The sequence below is a fragment of the Misgurnus anguillicaudatus genome, chromosome 20 (assembly GCF_027580225.2).
Source record: "Misgurnus anguillicaudatus chromosome 20, ASM2758022v2, whole genome shotgun sequence".
Lineage (NCBI taxonomy): Eukaryota > Metazoa > Chordata > Actinopteri > Cypriniformes > Cobitidae > Misgurnus > Misgurnus anguillicaudatus.
Genome location: NC_073356.2, coordinates 28,097,359 through 28,116,837, shown reverse-complemented (window position 1 = coordinate 28,116,837; position 19,479 = coordinate 28,097,359). Strand labels below are relative to the sequence as shown.

Genomic DNA, 19,479 nt, shown 5'->3' with positions numbered 1-19,479 from the left:
TCTGTCCTAGATGCAGCAGTAAGGGCATACAGCAGGATGGGGTTGACCATCAACACCGCCAAAAAACAGTGGTACTCTGCCAATGGAGTGCCAACATCCCATCTGTGCCACCCATCTTCACTATTGCAGATGAAAAACTGTCAGTTGTCCCATCATTTAAATACCTGGGGAGCATTGTCTCTGAAGACAATTGCATTGACAATGAAGTTCAGAACAAAATCAAAACAAGCATCAGCTGCCTTTGGAAGACTCCGGCAGCGGGTTTTCAGAACAAGAACCTTCATCTCAACACAAAAATCAGCATTTACCGAGCGGTCTGTATCACCACCCTCCTCTACAGCTGTGAATCGTGGGTTACTTACAGCCGCCACATCAAGTCCCTGGAACACTTCCATATCTGCTGTCACCAGCGCATTCTGGGAATTACTTGGCGGCAGTGCCTCATACTGATATCCTCAGGAGAACAGGCTGCAAAAGTATTGAGGCCACTGTCACCCATCACCAACTGTGTTGGTTGGGGCATGTGATAAGGATGCCCTACAATCGTCTGCCCCGCAGAGTGCTATATGGCCAGTTACAACAAGGCCAGCGCTCACAGGAATATGTTTGTCACCAGCTAAGCTAACGGCAAGCTAAGCTGCTGTCGAATCACAACACACTAAACAAACTACACATTTAGAACTTGTTACGTAATTCTGAAGGAAGGACTTCATAGAACAAGGAAGACATCAGCCCATTTTGAGGACAGTGACAACAGCGGTATACAGATAAGTCAATTGTGTGAAAATACAATTTTTTTCACGTTAAACATGAACACATGTTATATTGCGCACTGGAAACACAATCAAAGCTTCAAAAACACAGAAAGAACAGGAACTTTAACTTGCATTAACTAAATTCTGAAGATTATATTCTATGAATGTTATTCATTCATATAATGGCCATTATAATATTGGACATTAAACTAGGAATGTTTCTTTAAATTTTTTGTACCCAGAGCTCACATTCATTGCATTTTCCTGTACCCTTTTGATTGACAGGATATATCGGCCATGACTATCTGCTATTTTTAAACTATCAGCAATTATAGCGTCAACAATTGCTTTTATTGACTGATATGGATTATTGGCTGATATGGTGAATCTCATATTTTAATATAGTTAGTTAATATATTTTCAGTGGTAGTCAAGTTTTACCTTAATAGAGTTTGGCTGATCTTCAGGTATCATAAACCTTTTTGGTTCATTTCTAGTTCTTTTTTAATTAGGATGGGCCAACCATCTGTTATTAAATATTCTGTTACCATTCTGGCGATTCCTCTGTTTCCTATCAGGACTCGCAATTTAGTTTCTTGGGATTTGGGTTGAGCATTAGTCACACAAATAATCTGCTTCCCATTGGCTGACTCAACATCACAGACAGATCCCGCAATAGTCACAGTAACTTCACTGGCATTTGTACTACAGGTGAGACAAGTAAAAAAGTGAAGGTTTAGAATTAATTTTCTTAAAAAATATGAACACTAATACAAAGGCCTTAAAAAGTATTCGCATTTAACAATTAAAATTATCTGTAAATGCTTAACATTTCTTAGAAGTAACTTGTCTTTGCTTTGTATTGCAAGTAAATTAGGTGTGTTTGCACCTGAAGCCTGATCCAGTAATGGTGAGTCTGGTGCCTCCAGCTGTTCCCCCTCTGCGTGGTGTGACATCACTGATAACCGGGGTTAAAGAGGATCTGTATGTGTAGCCGATTGTGAGGTTGACTCTGTTATTTCCATTCATCACTACAACCTCACAGGCCCGACTTGTTTCATTTCCTGTAAGAGAAACAACATATGGTACTGTATCTACAGATACATCCAGACAGATTTTTTTTACTTGTAGGAGATCTGTATCCAAGGTGGCAGATGTTTACTCCAGGTGATTGACTTTACACAAAACTTAAAAAACATATTTTTATTTACAGTACAATCTGCAGTGTTAAATTAGAAGGTAATGCATACCATTGTTGTACGGGACTTCACAGTACAGTTGGGTAGATGTGGAGATCTGCACGTTTACGTTACACTCTCTGTTACAGATGAGGACTCTGGTGGAGTTTGGGTCAAATCCAGAACCTTGAATCTCAACAACAGCTCCTCCAGCATAGCTTCCTGAAGAAATACAGAACAAAGTGCATAACTGTAGTGTTTTCTTGCTGTATAGTCTCATACAAATTATATAAAGGTCCCGATGTCAAAATTGCCTACACTGTAAAAAGTTGGATTAACTTAAAAATTACTTCAATTGGTGACCCTTTAATTTTATCACTTTAAGTAAAACATTTAAGGTGAAATAGCTTACCAGTTGAAGTTAAAGTAAAATGTTAGCAATTGATCTATGTACATAAACTGCTTACTGTAGGCCCAATAAATTACAAAATTATTAACAGGATTAGGGCTGAATAAGCCTATTTTATTTGTTTAGAAAAAACTCAACTTTATACTTCCTATTTTAATATCCTGTATTTACAGTAGATTCAAATTTTTAAACATTACATTATAAATAAGGTACGATATATACAGTAGCAGAGAAAGTGATTACCTTCACTTGGTGTGACACCTGTCAGCAGCAGTTCATAGCTGAAGACAGACTTTGTCAAGGCACGACCTTTAACCTGATGGTATAACATAACTGGAAATGTTCCTCCTGCGTGTTCCCCAACAGTGCACAGCAACTGTGTGTCTGTGATGGATGTCACATTACAATCCACTCCATCAATCTCCACTGAGATGAGCGCTGCATCTGTGCCAAACCCTGAACCAGACACGGTGATCTCTGTTCCCACAGGACCTGTGTGACCATTAAAACAATAGAGTGGCTATAAGCTCAGAATTTTAGGGTGAATTGTGCCCTGTGTTTCTGTATTAGATTTTGTTGCCTGCCAAGATTTTTTATTTTTTATTCTATTGTCCTCTCTGTAAAAATCTCAGAAAATCAAATCTTACCAGTTATAGGGCTCACTGACGTGATGTTTGGAGTTTTTTCAATGGAGTAGTTGAAACGTTGACGTGGGTACTGAACATTAAACACCCGGATATCCACCTGCGCCTGTCCCTTGGGATAAGGAGGTGTCAAACATTTCACTCTGTCTGGGGTCACTTCCAAAATTATGCAGGGGAGGTTACCATCAAACATCACAGTGGTGTTTCCTTCCACAAAGCCATTTCCTTCAATCAACAGTGGAGTTCCTCCACCAATGCTTCCTGATGTTGGTTTGATGGTGGCCTGTGGTGTGCTGGTCAGTGTGAAGATTCCTGTGGCAAGACCTTTGCTCATGACAACTACCTGTAGGGTATGTGTGCCAGCAGGCAGGGCACCAACCAAAAGTGTGATGCTGTTATCTGAAACCCCTGTGACTTTCAGTATAATGTCGTCTGCAGATACTCTCAGATCAGCTGTATTGCTTCCAAAGCCGCTGCCAGTGATTAAAACAGTAGTAGAGTTTCCAGTAACAGAATTAGGTGACACACTGGAGACAACTGGTGCAATAGATGCAGAATATTGAAACATGCAATCAGAACTGCAAGAGGAAGAGATGCTGTTAACGTAAACTGTGACGTTTCCCCTGCGAGTCTGAGACGGCGAGGTGTCGCAAACCACATAAGAGTAGTTCATGAAAACCACGTCACATGGAGCATTTGCAACCATAACAGATGCGTTCAAGAAACCAGAACCTGAGATGAAGAGACGTGTTTGGCCGGTCGTACTGCCCACAGAGGGAGAGACAGAATCAACCACAGGTAGAACCACAAATCTGCGGTCGTACTCTTTTGGCATTGTCATGATGGCTGTACCCATGTTGTTCACCCGAACGGTTACGGGTAGGGGGATGCCCACTGGAGTGCCACTGTCAGGACTGAGTCTGCAGTTAATCTCAGTAGAGGTGCTGCTGATGGTTTGACATGAATGACCTCCAACTTTGACCTTTGGTTGCCAAATGAAAAGCAAAATGTTAATTTAACTTTATTCCAAGTAGTATGTATAAAGTACATATTTCATTATTTTTGCAGCTGACAATGACTCAGAAACATTTGTACAATACAATACAATGTCTGAACATTTTTATTTTAAATCATTTAGATAACATTAAACAATTAAAATGTCATTGCTGTTTATCTGTCAAAAGTAAAAAGTTTTTTTACATTGTGTAGAATGATTTTATGTTAAAAAAAGGAAATCACAAAAGAATGCCTTTGGTTGGGTTTTCACTGGGTCACATATTTGATTATTGAAAAAAAACTTCCTCTGAGCTGAGGTCAGTTAAATGTCAATATCGGCCTCTGAACCTCACCTCATTTGCACAGGAAGTGTTGCTGAAGCCAGATCCCAGGATGTTGATGATGTCATGTGTGGTACCGTGGTCAGGAGTAATCTTTTCTACAGTGGGACTGGCACAGGAAGTTAAACTGAAGTACAGACCATCAGAAGTCTCCAGCTGATCTCGAACACAGTCAGATGTGGCCACACATTTAGAATCAGAAGAGTTTATTTGTCTTGAAGCTGTGGAGGACAAAAATGAAGATTTGTTGTTTCATTAGTAATTACTTCTTAAAACAATGTAATGTTTTTGGCTTTAAAATATGCACTAAAATTGTGCTTTATAGCACTAAAGAGTGCTTCCATATATGTTTATGAGCCAATTAACCACTTTAAGTGATATTTAATATAATTTTTTTTAGAATTTTTGTCTATTCAAGTGTTTGCAATGTAATTTGTTGACATTACTGAAATTAGAAAGTATACTGTACATACTACAGTTTTAACATTAAATGTTGCTGTTGTACCTAAATTCACAGAGGCCTGTATTCCAGCTATAGACACCTGAAGCCCAACCGTTCTCTCCTCCAGAGACCTGACGGTGACTACGCCCTGTAGCGTTTTCTGGTTACTAGAGCCAATGTAACCACTGCTATAGTAATAAACTCCAGGAGATGTGAATCGATATCCGAAAAGCCCTTTAAGGTAAAACACACAAACAGAAATACAAAGAACAGTAGGGTCAGATTTCCACCCTCTTCAAACGAACTGAAATTTGGTCACCAACACTTATTGTCCTCTTTATTTCCTTTACTGGAATGTGGAAATTTACCTCAAATGGTATGATTGTCCCTTTATAAGTTCCGCACATCACACATTGTATTCTATTCAATGACCGGCAAGCTGGTGTATAATTATGATGGCACTAGTAGACACCTTGGGCCCTATTTTAACGATCTAAGCCAATGTCTAAATGGGCGTGTACGATGCCACTTTTGCTCATTTAACGACGGGAAATATGGTTTATGCGCTGAGCGCACGGTCGAAAAGGGTTGTTCATATTAAACCAATGAGAGTCTTCTCCTTTAATCTCTCATCCCCTTTAAAAGCCAGTTGCGCTGGCACTATGTCTAATCCCTATTTAGATAACAGACTTTGTAACATGAAAAACTAAGCAGAGGATTTAGAGCCGAAGCGTTTCAGCATTAGAACAGCGGCATGGGATTTTTACAAAGCATTACTTAAAATGTTTCTCATCCCATCATATCCACAGGTACAGTGTCATCATATACAATACATCCGTAAGGTAGCATTTAAAAACATCTAAACATAGATGCATTTGTTTAAAGCACAGCATTTATTTACTTACCAGGCTACAGGTGAAGCAACTCTTTACGCTTTCTAACATCTCACAATCGGTCCTCATTTATGTCCAAGAGACTCAATAATAATATTTTACATTCAATCCTTTAATCTTTCATATTTTTTCATGAATTAAAAGTGAGTTTATTTTGTGCCATTGCCATAACATTCAGTGCATCACGGTACACAGTCTGTCTATTGTGCACAAGCATTTACAAGCAGCAGATATATTAAACCGATTCCCATAATTATGATTCCTTTGTATATTCATGGTAAAGTAATTGAAACAACACTGCAGACTTTGCTCAAGATGTAATGAATAATTGTTTATGCACGTTAAGGTTTTTACCGGATATGTGTGAATTATCTTGCATATTAAAGGCGGAGTCCATGATGTTTGAAAGCCAATGTTGATATTTGAAATCACCTAAACAAACACGCCCCTACCCCAATAGAATCTGGACCTTCTGTTGATAGACCCGCCCCACACATACGCAAACTGGCATTTGATTTGATTTGATTGGCTATAAGTGTGTTTTGGTAGTCGGCCCGTCTCCTTCTCCAAACCGTTTTTCAAACATCGTGGACTCCGCCTTTAATTAAAACTATAACTGGGAATAGGATTTAGGGTTTTGATCAAAATTAATGATATTGTCCTGGTGAAACTAATTACCAGTAACACTTTACTGAACACTATACTGAACTTTGGATAGACCATATTAAAAACTACAAAATGAAATAAATTAGAATGATTGATGTTACAATATAGATTTATCTTATGATATAGATTGTGAGATAAGTGATGATATAGTTTTTGTACCTTTGGTGGTTTTGGTGTCTCCACTGTTGAAGACAATGCCATCATTATCAGTACTGCTGGGACTGGACACACTGAAGACCCTGTAGCCCACATCAGAAACAAAAGCCGGAGCTTCCCAGCGCCAAAACACTGTATCTCCCACTGAGACTATAAGTGCAGAGGGACTCCAGAGGTATCCTTGACCATACACTAAACACACATACAGTATAGTATGATTTAAAGTACTGTATACATGCATGTAGTCAAATGTTCACACGTATATGCAAACACATTTTACTACATTCAGGTATGTGACCCTACATGTGATTTACTGTTTTTTACATGAAATCATCCTACATGATGTAAAGACCATTCTCTTAAAATATAACATTGACATCTTTATTACTGAGGCTATTACTAAGGCCATGTCAGATTTAAGTGAAAGTAAAATCAAACTTAGGTGCTCCTAATCTCAGATTATGAGACTAGATTTCACAGATAGGGTCACATATAAGAAGTGTGCATGACGGGCCCTGCTACTTTATTAGCAAGTACTTAAAAAAAAACTCATTCATTTTCAATGAGACAACAAATCTTGACAGTGACTGGGTTACTGTGACCGATGTATTAATCTGATGTGTGAAATTAAATAGATCTTACCGGGGTGGACACCTTGGTTTGTCACTGTATATATTTTCTCTGTCGGCTGTGTTACACACGTCAGCTGATGTTCTGAAGCGTTTGTTACTTTGCATTGTGCATCTCCTGTGGGAAATTCATGTTTTTTCACAACAACCATTAAAATATGTGAATCATTCAACATACCATTATCATGAAAAAAATACAATAACGAAACCCAACAACACGGGCAATAGCAAATCATACAAAAATGTACAAATGTGGCCGTACAAATTTATACTAATAAGCCACCTCATAAAAAAACGTTTAAATTGGTACTGTATATAGATAGCGTTGGAGAAAATACAGTATATATTTAAGCAATATCGCTCGAGTAGGAGGGTGATATAGCTCTTCCCTATTACACGACTCCGAGAGCGATATTGCTTTTATACAACAGTTCGACGGCACACGTTTGAAAAAACGAAAACTAGAAAACAACAACAGAGATATTTTAAAAGCCTCTTTTTTTGAGAACTACTTCTTCCGCCACGAATTTGAGGGCGGCCAGAATGACAGGTAACACTTTCGGCTGCTTTGAATCTCATAATAACTCAATGGACGAATAGGCGTTTCTTTATATTAACGTTTCTTGGTCACAAAGTAGTTTTAAGATTAGTTCAGTCGAGAATGTATATGTATTATATTTAAATCTGCAGTCGATTAGTAAAGATAGCGCCTGTTTGAACGTTTGCTTAGTGAGATTCGGTACGAATGAGAACCAAAGCATGAGCGGACGTCAGTGTTCACTCGCCCCCGCTGACCACCGCCCTCTCTGGGCTACATCTCTGACAGGGATTCCCTGGCTCTCATGTTGGCCTTGTTTGTTTTTGATGGTCAAAATGAGATCAAATCAGCAGTATTTGGTGTCATGATGAAACTATTACTTGTTTTCTTATTCATATTTAGTCTCTTTTGTGTTGTTATTGTTTTGGCGCGAGGTAAAAGTTAATAAAACTATACTTCTATAATGTTACTATTGGTTTACCATTTCATCTTAACGGGATACGAGCACTCGGTTATTATTAGACTTCGTTCTTGTCAGTACTATATAAAACAGTTTTTATAAGTGTCAGAGAGATGTTTTTGCATGCTGCTTATAAATATACCAGTGGCGATATTCTCATAACATGTTTTAATAGTCACGTCGTGATTAAATAAATGATCAATGTCCACATTTAAAAGCTGCGGTGCTTACCTGCAGTTCCACGGTGTTTTCGCGTTCTGATAAGAGATATAGCTCCAGAAAAAAATGAGTGTTTACATTCCTCTTTCCAAGTGTCCACACGATGTGACAAGACATTACTCCCATTAACTTTAATGTAACATCCAAGAGCGCTGATCTTTGACGGAACAATAACTTCCGATTGGGGATTCACAGACTGATTTACGAGCTAGTGAACTAATGAGACACACGGAGAGTGATTCAAAACAGCGCGGTTGTGTGTGTCCGTGTGTGCCTGCAGTTTTCCATTCAGAGATGAGACTGTTAAGAGGACCTCCATTCCCTAGGTGGCGGAATGATACGAAAGGTGAAGCGGTTACTGTGCCGTTATCAGTAGAATATTGCACGCCTCTTAGCCAATCAGATTCGAGAACCAGAAAGAACTGTTGTATAAACATGATTATACCACGGGTCTGTTGAATGCTGCATTCTGATTGGCTGAGAAATGTTCTATGGGTGTTGATTTTTTTTCTGTTAACCGCACACCTATCTTTTCAAATGTCTTAAAAATAGGCACCAGAGCAATGTTTGTGGTAACCGTGGTATAAGCGGAATAATTGACTCCGGTCCTTTGAATTATTTAAAAATAATGCACACCTGCGGTGTAACGGCACATTACCACCTTGGTGTGCATTATTTTCTTATAATTCAATGGCCCGTCGTCAATTATTCCTTACATATAGTTAGAATCATAAATCATGTTTATACTCTGAATAGAGTAAGACCAGCTGACCAGCATGTGTCTGTCTTTGAGAGTATTGTAGAGAAAATACTGTGATGTAAAGCTGAAGTGTATTATTATTATTATTATTATTTTGCTTCAACATTGCTCTTTCCTTTAGGTATCTCAACCTGACCAACACAGCAATATTGGCTGAACAAAAAATATTTGTCTATACGTCTGACCATTAGGAAATGCCATTTTGTGTTGCTAACAGTGCATTGAGTACTTTACAAGAATAGCTTATTCTTTAAATGACTGACACATTGTTTTTGGTCCTGTTCTCTTGTCTTACCCAGAGTCACATTGTTGTCTGTTGGGACTGAGCTGAACCCAGAGCCGGTGATGTTGATGGTGGTTCCTCCATACAGGGAGCCCAGCGGTGGAGAGAAGCCTGTTACCTTCAGAACATACTCTATGCTGCTACTAGCACCAGCACTGCAAAAACAAAATCATTTAGTCACTCTTAACTGTATGCTTTAGATTCAACAGTAGTATGCTATCAACTGTATTGAAGAATGGTGTCTTTACTTTTGATTAAATGTCATTAGAAATTTACAAATCATGAAACAAAATGAAACAAAATATTTTACAATTTTATTGAAACAATGAACTTCATAAACTGTAGAAATGCTGACATACATTACATGTGCTGTAGAAGTTTAAAACCTGCTGTTATTCATTACAGTGAGTGATATGAGACCTGATTACGGCGTAGCCCTGGTTCCCGACTCTCACACGGATGTCGTATACAGCTGGGCCGAGTGTGGGTAACATGCAGGTAATGTTTTTATTGGTCCACTGCAACAATTCACACTTGGTCTCACCAATCAGAACAGAGCTGCCATTCACCTGCACATCAAAATTTCTGCCCAAGATGGTGAGAACTCTGAGACCTTTACAAAAAAAAAAAAAACAAGATAGAAAATGTATATAGTTTAGAGCACTTACTGTAATGCAGGTATTATTAATGAGGTTACGTAAAAATGTATATAGTTTACATTTTTTGTTTGCATATTGTTGGGCCTATACATTTATCATAATATTGACAAATTGTTTAATTGTTTTCAATTGTTTCATTTACATTTTTACTTCTTACACCCTGAGGCTATTTTGGGGATTTCCGCCTGGATTTGGCCTACCCATTTTCAAAAGCTTCTCATACCCACATGCAGAGGTGTACATACAAAAGTTTGGTATCATTTTACAGGAAACCCTTTGAAATCACACAAAACACTGTTGAAAGTGCTAAACATGGTTGTATGTGTTGTCAGTCCTAAACACAAGAATAAATAGGCACTTTTTGATGTCTTTTCTAAAGTCTGTATTTAAAAGTGTATAACTCTGGCCCTGAATGGTAACGAAACCTGCACGGTTTTGTTTGATTCCAGCAATTGTCAGCTTACAGAGGAAAAAGGAATTTTTTATCTATCATAATGTATGCAAAAGTTATTCTTTTTGTATTCAATTTCTGCCTAAAAATAATTTGAAGTGTCCCATAACCACATACAGTGGAATAAATGCAATATATTTATATCATTTTACAGAAAACCCTTTGAAGTTACATAAAAAGCTGCAGTTTCTGACAAATATTGTTATTTATGTTGTTTTTCTTAAAATGAAACACCAAATTTTCCTTTTTTATGTTGCAAACACTGTCCTTGAAAGTGGATAACTGCAGACAGTTCTGGTTGTTACCAGCAGCAGACAGTAAACACACAAAAAAAGAATGATCTCTTTAGCATGTCGAATTCAAAAGTTATTCTTATTTTACTGAAGGGTGTAAAAAAATACATTTTCATATAAAAATACTTTTTTCGTTTTGCACATATAATAAATAGTGTACGTTTCACATACGTTTACAAAAGACAATTTTTTACCTCAATATTCATATGAAGATATTATGTGATGATAAAATAAAAATAACAATGTAGCCTTATTCCAGGGAGTGAGAGCTTTCATTTGATATAAGACTTGCCCATGTTTGTCAAACTTGGAAAATATGAAATATGTGAATATTAAATTATATAAAAAAATTGGGGGGGGGGGGGTGATAGTGTAATTGGAATGTAAATATCTTTCTTACAGTAAAATATATGTCAAAGTGATGAATATCTGCAGAAAGTAGAGATTCTAAGCTTATATTAAGTCAACTGTGTTACAGGGTCCACACAGTTAAACAATTTTAAATACTTTGTTGGGTCACCACTAGATGTTCAATGTAAAGTCTGGATCCTGAAGCTAAACCACTGCATTACAACAACCAAAATAACCTAGTACAAAATTCTATCATAAAATGCTAGAGACACAGGCTAATAGTTCCCAATTGTTATTCCTTAAGAGATCCTAAGGACATTTTGTGCCATTTTGATTTTGATTTTTAAACCATCTTGACTGTGGTGATTGAATATTGCCCAAAATTGCCATAGGTTAATCATTTTTGGTGAGTTTTAGAATTTTGGTTTCAGTTTTTTAAATTAGCTTAAAATGGCTAAGCTACACAAAAACCGACACATGTGATCCTAGGGCCAAAAAATGCCCCATTGAAAACCATTATAACTACAATTTTGACCCCCCATTTATCTTATAATGCATACCTTTATGTCAATTTATCATTTTGAACTACTGGCCTTCAAGTTTTGATTTGTATACTTGTCCACCAGGTGGCGCTATTTTTTTTACAATTTCATGCATTTATCAAAATGTCAATTTGTTTTCTGTGGACCGCATTGCTACTGAAAAGATAAACCTTTAATGTTGAAAATTGGTATTTGTGTGTAAAAAAGTGTGTCTGAGTGGTAAGGGGGTAGGGGTGATGGCGGGGTGGGGTTGAGTGGGGCAGGGGGGCATATTCAACATATCCAAATTCTTCTCTATTTGAAGGCCACATTCTGCGTTATAAACTAATTCAGTAAAAAAAAAAACAATAGACCAGAACCGAAATAAAATCAATCTTCATTTTGGTTCTTGCTCATGTTGTTTATGCAAGTACACTGCTATAAGTATGAACAGTATAGCAGGACTAGTGAAAATGGAGCATTACAGCACACATAAGGCTCTAGAAATAATCATGCACTTCAAGAGCGAGGATGGCTCCTGTCTTCTTCTAAAGATTCTGAGGTTGACACGTTTCATGCATTTCTTTATTCCAGTAGCATAGTCCAACAGTGTATGCACACTAATGTTACTGTACAGAGCAGTCTTACTGTAAGTACATCATACTGTTTTCCTCCCTGAAGGCTCTAAATATGGAGGACACAGTGAAGCGACTCAAATTAGGCTTTACTCGTTGCTCAGCCTACCTCATAGTCATACCATGGACAAGAACATGGTCAACTAGAGTGGCTAGAATTTCATCTGAGACTGCTTGTCACCTTGCCCTTCGTCTCCCTCCTCCTCCTTCACCATGTCCTTCTCCTTTTCCTCCTCTTCTGCCTCCTCCTCTCCGTCATCCTCTCCTTCCTTCTCCTCAACCCATTTCTTCATCATGTCCACTCCCTCCTCCTTCACCACGTCCTCTTTCCTTCCCTCCTCCTCTGCCTCCTCTTCCTCTTCCTCCTCCTTCTCCTTGACCTATTCAGTGAACTGATTCAGACCCTTTTATTTATCTATTGAAGGATCTGGTTGGTGTTTGTTCAATTTTGACTCTTAGTGTTTCCACCTTGGTCATTGTTTGCTAATTGAGCGTAAGCTGTGCTGACTTGAGTGAACAGTATTGAATGCTAGTGCTTTCCATATGACCACATGGTGTAAGCACTGAGAAATGTAGTGATTTGTGTGTAAAGTTTTGAAGTAACAATTCACCAAATCTGACTCATGTGTTAAATCAGGGGAGTAGTGTTTATAGTTCAGCAACATTATGGTGCTTCTTGAAAAATGGCATTATGGTTTTGAAATTCTAGTTTATGGGAATATTGCCTAAAACTGTAGCAACAGCAGAAGCAGCACAAGTAGATCTTGTTGCAGCAATGAGACCTGCTATAGAAAACCAACAAGATGAATTAGTATTGCAAAGCATATTTAGGGATCTGCAGGAGTCAGTTCATTGGCTAATTCTTAATACAATTACTTGAAAGGTATTTTTGTAATAGGATTTATGTAATAATAAAATAAAGCTTTACCAAATACTGTTGTAGTTTGTGGGCTGACAGCAGTGATGGTGGCCATCAGAGTGTTGTTGTATGTGAAGGAGTTGTTTAAAGATGCTGTTATCTCTCCCATGGTCACTGTAACAGTCTGTTTACCTGCTGATCCCTGATTGATATTTGGCAAACAAGATGTATGTTGAATAACTGTTAAACATTTAAACCCACAGAAATCTGATAAATCGCCTCAAAAAGTAAATTTATTACGAACGATGAAAGTAAAAATATTAAAGTAAAAGCAACTGTTCACTTACAGCAGGAACAATGCATCTCAGCTGGCTAAACTCTGCTTTAATAACATTACATGACTGAGTGCCAATGGTGACTGATGTATTAATACTGAATCCATAACCAAACACAGTCAGAATCGCCCCTCCTGTGAAGCCAAACAACCATTTTAGTACAAAATCTAAATCTAAGATCAAAAGCAACAATAGCCAATTAATGTGTATTTTAAAGACGTTTTAGACTTTTCACAAAAGAATGCAGTTCTAGCAATGTTGCTGAAATTATTATTGTTGTACCTGCTTCACTTCCTGTGGTGGGGTTTATGGAGGTCACTCCTAACAGGTGTGTAAAGTTAAAACTGATGTTGTTCTGGTATCGGGCATTGCCCAGGACAGAGAAACTCAAAGATACTGGTTGCATGCCAGCACTTGCTGGACCAACTCTGCAGGTTATATAGCTGTCTGTAACACAAACAAATGACAAAATTACATGCTCAGATTTCTTATATTGCTTGAAATGATTAAGAATCACTAATGCCTAATCTAATACACTACCATATTCAAGCTTTGAAGAGCAAACATGCATAGACTAAAAGGACAAAAAACTCTTCAGAATGCATCTTGTTGGATTTTAACTTACTGGTGACCTCTTGGACAGAGCATTTCACATCACCAGTCTTTACAGTGACGTTGCCACCATCAAATCCAGATCCAGTTATGTTCAGAACAGTTGATAAGCCACTAGAACCTAAAAATGCAAGTCAACATGAAGAACTATCGAAACAAAACAGATAACAGCTTATATTGTACATGTTATTTTATTATTTACTGCACCTTTTGTAGGAGAAATTCCTGTCACTGTTGGTGTCTTAGATTCACTCCAGTTGAAACCACAGTCACCCGAACACCATGATGGGATGCCGTTGATAAAAACCTCCACCTTATGGATAAAATGGACATAAACATACACATAACTGTGTGTAAACACTTTCAAAGGTCTGTAAAAATTTGCAGCATTTTTGTCAAAACAACACATATTTTTGTGTTACTTCAACTTAAAAAAATAAGTTCAACAATTTCAACTTGAATAAGTTATGTCAACTTTTTTAAGCCAAAACTTAAAATAGTAGGTTGAACTGACTTGCACAACCAAATTGTTTTAACTTTGTGATGCATTTTTTATTCTTTTGATCTTACAATAAAAAATGAATGATTATAGGTATAGTTGCACTTATTGTATTTTTGTAATTCTAGCATTGTTTGCCCCTGTTGTCTGCTTGTTGTAAACATTCTGCTGTTTCTCTACCCTCGTGTTTTTCAAAAATAACAGCGTCACTATTCTTCCTTTAAGGAACACCAATTGTTAATAGGAGAAGATTCAATCTGCCAAATGGTGACCAAACTTGCCATAAAAAGATTAATTAATGTATGTGTCAAACAAATATTGTAGTCAAATCTGTAGTGTGTGAGAAATGCACCTGTGGTTTATTTGTTGGGATGCGCAGATAGTCTCCCATAATTCTCTGTTTGAAGAGTCCTCCTCGCTCAACCTCACTAGATGTCACAGAAGGATTCATGCCGATCACAGCAGAAGAATTAATCTGGTTAACATATAATTAAGTGTTGATTTTGGTTTATAAAAAAAAAGAATGTGGGAGGCATAACTCAGATTATGCATATTTTAATGTATAACTTGTGGATTGCAGAGTGAAAAACTAATAAGATTTATTTTGGTCTAAAATCTAGAAGAGATGCAGATGTGGGATTACTAGAATTATTATTTGCTTATTCTCATGAAATTATTTTTTACAGGTACTGAAATTGACGAATTTTCATTCTGCTTTGGTGTTTATGAGTTTATTGTGTCTTGCCTCTAACAGTGGCTGATTGCCAGGGACTGTGAGCCACTGGATGTCCCAGCTGTATCCCGTACAACTTCCATATTTTTGCACTTCCAGTTGACCGAGCTCTGGAATCCTCTGTAGAGCGAATTTAAGGTCCGCAGCACTACTGTCTACTGGCAGACCTGAGGTAAAAACACCACAGATAAAATATCTTAAAACCCCTTAAAGATTTGTGGTTTATGCAGAGAAGAAAATCCAGTTCACTGCAAAACATCAAAGCAACAGTATTAACAATCTGTAGTACAAGTACAGGAAATTATGTTAGTGTAGGTAACAAACTCATAGCCAGTTTACCCTTAATATGTTGACCAAAGATCGCTACATCAAAGGTTCCAGTAAGAGGGGGGCTGGCTTTCTGAAGACGGGTAATGGTGACTGTGGCATTCTCTTGACGTTGAATCAGTAGATCCTCTGTGCGGTTTGGCAGTTTCTATAGGACAAAAATTTAAGTCAGAGAATGCTGTATCAGTATGTTGGAATCCTGTTTTAAGGGTGTGCATTATTATTCAGTAAACGCACATTTATTAACTGTAGTTCCAGATCTGTTGACTACATTAGTTCCATATCACAACGCCAAGGTTAATTGAAATAAAATATTTATTTCATTTCAACAAATAAAGCATAAATATGTGTGTGGTAGCAAAAGTAATGAATTGAAATGAATGAATAAGATAATTACAAGGAGAAGAAAATGATTGCAGGCTTGTTCATTTTTGTTTCTGCTTAGTTCCTAATAATATAAAACTAAATCAAGTCAAGAAATAAATACAGAAGAAAAAATAATGCATAAACATTGAGTTCAAGCTCACAATTGCTTGTTATCAACGTGGGTGTATTAACACATCGGGTGTGCATGATTACCGAATAATTCAACAGCCTTTCGTCAATTATTCCTTAACACATATAATGTTTAATTTCAAATATGTAATAGTGAATATTGTGATGTAACTAGAGGCTGTGTCCTGGAGGGACAGTACATTTCCCTGAGATGGCTTCAATCACAAACAGCCTTGGCTCCATCTGCTGGGCTAATCGGGAACTCCACCCCTCAAATAAATCAGTATTCCCACACAGCTGAGACTGTTCAGGATCTGATGAGCTGAAGGGTTTTTAAGGGTGAGAGACACACTTAGTGTGTGTGTGGGGGGGGGGTTGAAAAATAAAACTCTAAGCTGCACTCTCAGAGGAGGAACACAAAAACTGGAGACACTTAACATTGGAAAACCTTGCAGTGGAAAATCCTTATCATACTGAAGAAGTGCTTATTACTGGGTTGGCCACGATCTACATGGACTGAAGTAAGAATAAAAGACCTTATTTACCTGAGGGAATTAGGACTATGAGAAGAGACCTCATTGAAGTTTGATGCTTGAAGGTCAACAAAATGTCAGAATGATTTTTTTTTTGTTAATTCCCAAAAACTGTAATAAAATCCTTATTTTGTTTGAACTTTGTCTCCATACACTACTTGAGCCATCCTGCTGAAAACTGTGTAGCCTCTCGTGACATCACAGATGGTGGAGAATGCGGGCACTGCTCAAGCTTCAATAGTGCATGTCAGAGGAGGATACTGAAAGTTTGATCACCCAGTTTCCAAGTTGGCTGTAAACCCCCCATCGAATAAAATGGAGGAAATTTTGAAAGCCCTTGTTGCTGGCCAGCAAGCCCAGATGCAAGCAAACGCTGCTCTATTGGAGGAGCAAAAGAAAGCCAATCTTCTGAAGTCAGTGGAACTGCAGTTGCAGAGATGGATGATCGTCCAAAATGCCCGCCCAATAAAGGCAAGAGATTTTATATCTAAGATGGGGGCCACTGATGGCATTGAGGCTTACCTGCATGCCTTTGAAGCCACGGCCACTAGGGAAGCCTGGCCCAAGCAACAGTGGGTTGGTCTGTTAGCCCCTTCCTAACTGGGGAATCGCTGAATGCTGTCTGGGACCTGGGCCCCAACCAGGTAACCGACTATGATGCCCTGAAGTCTGAGATCCTCAATAGAAATTGGCTCACCAAGTTTAGTATGGCCCAGCGCTTCCACAGCTGGACCTTCCAACCAGACTCAGAGCCCAGCTATGCCAGGACCTATCCCAGCTCCAGGGGGAGCCAGAAACCAATGGTGTTCAGGGAGAGTACAGCGGGAAAGTGAAGCTTGACAGTGTTACCGATGTGGGGAGGTGGGACATATCTCTTGGCAGTGCGGGAAACCAGCGGATAAACCTATGCCCACTGCTGAGTCCTCCATCTCACCACCCGAAAAACCAGTATGCCTCGCTCGTGGGAGTCGTAGATGGCGGCTCAGATCGACCCCCCACCTGCCCGGTGACTGTGAATCAACAGGATGTGGAGGCCTTACTAGATTCAGGTAGCCGGGTCACCCTGGTGTGTAAGGACCTGGTGAGCCCATTGTGTCTGACCCCAGGGAAAGTCCTCCCTGTTTCCTGTGTCCATAGAGACACCAGAGACTACCCCGTTATGGAACTCACAATGACCACCACCTGGGGCACCATACTCACGGCGGCGGGGGTGGTTGATTCCCTCCCCGTCCCTGTCCTAATTGGGTGAGACTGTCCAGCCTTTTACCCACTCTGGAAAGAAACTCAATCAGAGGCTAATCCGAGTACCTTGTAGACGGAGAGACAAAACTTACCCTGAGAATGCTCAAGTGCAACCCTCCAAATCACTCACACCCACCTAGGCCCTGGCAGGAGTGGCAGGTGCCTAGACTGACACAGAGACTGGTCGGGACACGGGAGAAGAGAACGTGGCCCAGGAAAGTGCTCCGTTCCCTATTGAGGAAGACGTCCAAGGCACCCAAGAGCTTCCTCCTCTCACAGGCCAGTATGGTACGGCTCAATTACAAGATCCCACCCATGCAAATGCCTTAAGAAATGTGCAGGTATTAGAGGGAGTAGTGTTAGGTGATAGGACAAGCCCCACTTACCCCCATTTTGCAGTAAACCAAGGGTTGGTGTATCAGGTAGTAAAGAAAATGATGAAGTGCTTGAACAGCTCCTTGTGCCACAGCCGTATCAGGCCAACGTACTCAACCTAGCACACACGCACTTGCTAGGGGCCCACTTAGGCATAGAGAAGACTAAGGAAAGAATCATGCGACAGTTCTTTTGGCCGGGCGCACACATAGAGAAAGAGAACTACTGCCGTAGTTGCCCTGAGTGTCAGCAGGTGGCACCAAAACCCACATATAGAAACCCGCTCATTCCCTTGCCCATTATTGGAAATCTGTTTGAGAAGATTGGGTTAGACATAGTTGGGCCCTTACCAAAAAGTTCCAGGGGACATCAGTATATTCTGGTCATACTGGACTATGCGTCTCGGTACCCTAAGGCCATTCCACTGAGGAAGGCCACGTCCAGACAAATCGCCAAGGAGCTGTTCCTCCTCTCAACTAGTCTGGGAATCCCAAAGGAGATATTGACGGATCAAGGGACTCCATTCATGTACAGGGTGATAAAAGAACTCTGTGCTTTACTGAAAATTAAACAGCTGAGAACCTCAGTCTACCACCCCCAGATGGACGGCTTAGTCAAACGTTTTAACAAAACACTAAAATTCATGCTACGGAAGGCAGTTGGGGAAGATGGACGGAACTGGGACCAGCTGTTACCATACATATTATTTGTGGTGAGAGAGGTACCTCAGTCTTCTACTGGTTTTCACCCTTTGAGCTCTTGCTTTCCTACAGACCCAGAGGACTGCTCGACATCACCAAGGAGGCCTGGGAGGAGCAGCCTTGCCAACAGCGGACACTGATCGAGCATGTCAGGAACATGAGGGACATATGAAGGCCATCTATCCCATGATGCGTGAACACCTAGAGGCCACTCAGCGGCAACAACAAGCCTCCTACAACAGATCTGCTCAATCCAGGGAGTTTAAGCCAGGGGTCCTAGGGCTGGTCCTGGTGCCAATCCTTGAGTGTAAATTCCTGGCAACCTGGCAAGGACCATATGAGGTAAACTACAAGGTGAGGCAACCTGGGAAAAGAAAAACTGAGCAGATTTATCATGTTAACCTCTTACAGAAGTGGCACGCCAGAGAGGCGATTTTCAGCTGTCTACCCCCCAAAGGGACCAAGGAACTGGTGTGAGAAGAGGTTCAG

General features: G+C 39.4%; 1 protein-coding gene across 1 annotated transcript in view; it reads right to left on the bottom strand.

Annotated features, from left to right (window-relative positions):
* The window catches only part of LOC129454601 (fibrocystin-L), a 68,299-nt gene extending 51,460 nt beyond the window's left edge, over positions 1–16,839 (bottom strand). The window contains exons 1-20 of the mRNA XM_073858728.1: positions 16,831–16,839; positions 15,657–15,792; positions 15,330–15,484; positions 14,937–15,059; positions 14,293–14,398; positions 14,099–14,206; positions 13,756–13,920; positions 13,486–13,607; positions 13,208–13,340; positions 9,790–9,982; positions 9,382–9,524; positions 7,180–7,227; positions 6,484–6,672; positions 4,829–4,999; positions 4,336–4,544; positions 2,990–3,968; positions 2,586–2,834; positions 1,991–2,155; positions 1,645–1,819; positions 1,304–1,460 (exon numbers count right to left, since the gene is read on the bottom strand). Coding sequence (XP_073714829.1) covers positions 1,304–1,460; positions 1,645–1,819; positions 1,991–2,155; positions 2,586–2,834; positions 2,990–3,968; positions 4,336–4,544; positions 4,829–4,999; positions 6,484–6,672; positions 7,180–7,227; positions 9,382–9,524; positions 9,790–9,982; positions 13,208–13,340; positions 13,486–13,607; positions 13,756–13,920; positions 14,099–14,206; positions 14,293–14,398; positions 14,937–15,059; positions 15,330–15,484; positions 15,657–15,792; positions 16,831–16,839 — 3,735 coding nt within the window. The remainder of the gene's footprint in view (positions 1–1,303; positions 1,461–1,644; positions 1,820–1,990; positions 2,156–2,585; positions 2,835–2,989; positions 3,969–4,335; positions 4,545–4,828; positions 5,000–6,483; positions 6,673–7,179; positions 7,228–9,381; positions 9,525–9,789; positions 9,983–13,207; positions 13,341–13,485; positions 13,608–13,755; positions 13,921–14,098; positions 14,207–14,292; positions 14,399–14,936; positions 15,060–15,329; positions 15,485–15,656; positions 15,793–16,830) is intronic.
* Between the last annotated feature and the right edge of the window lie 2,640 nt (positions 16,840–19,479).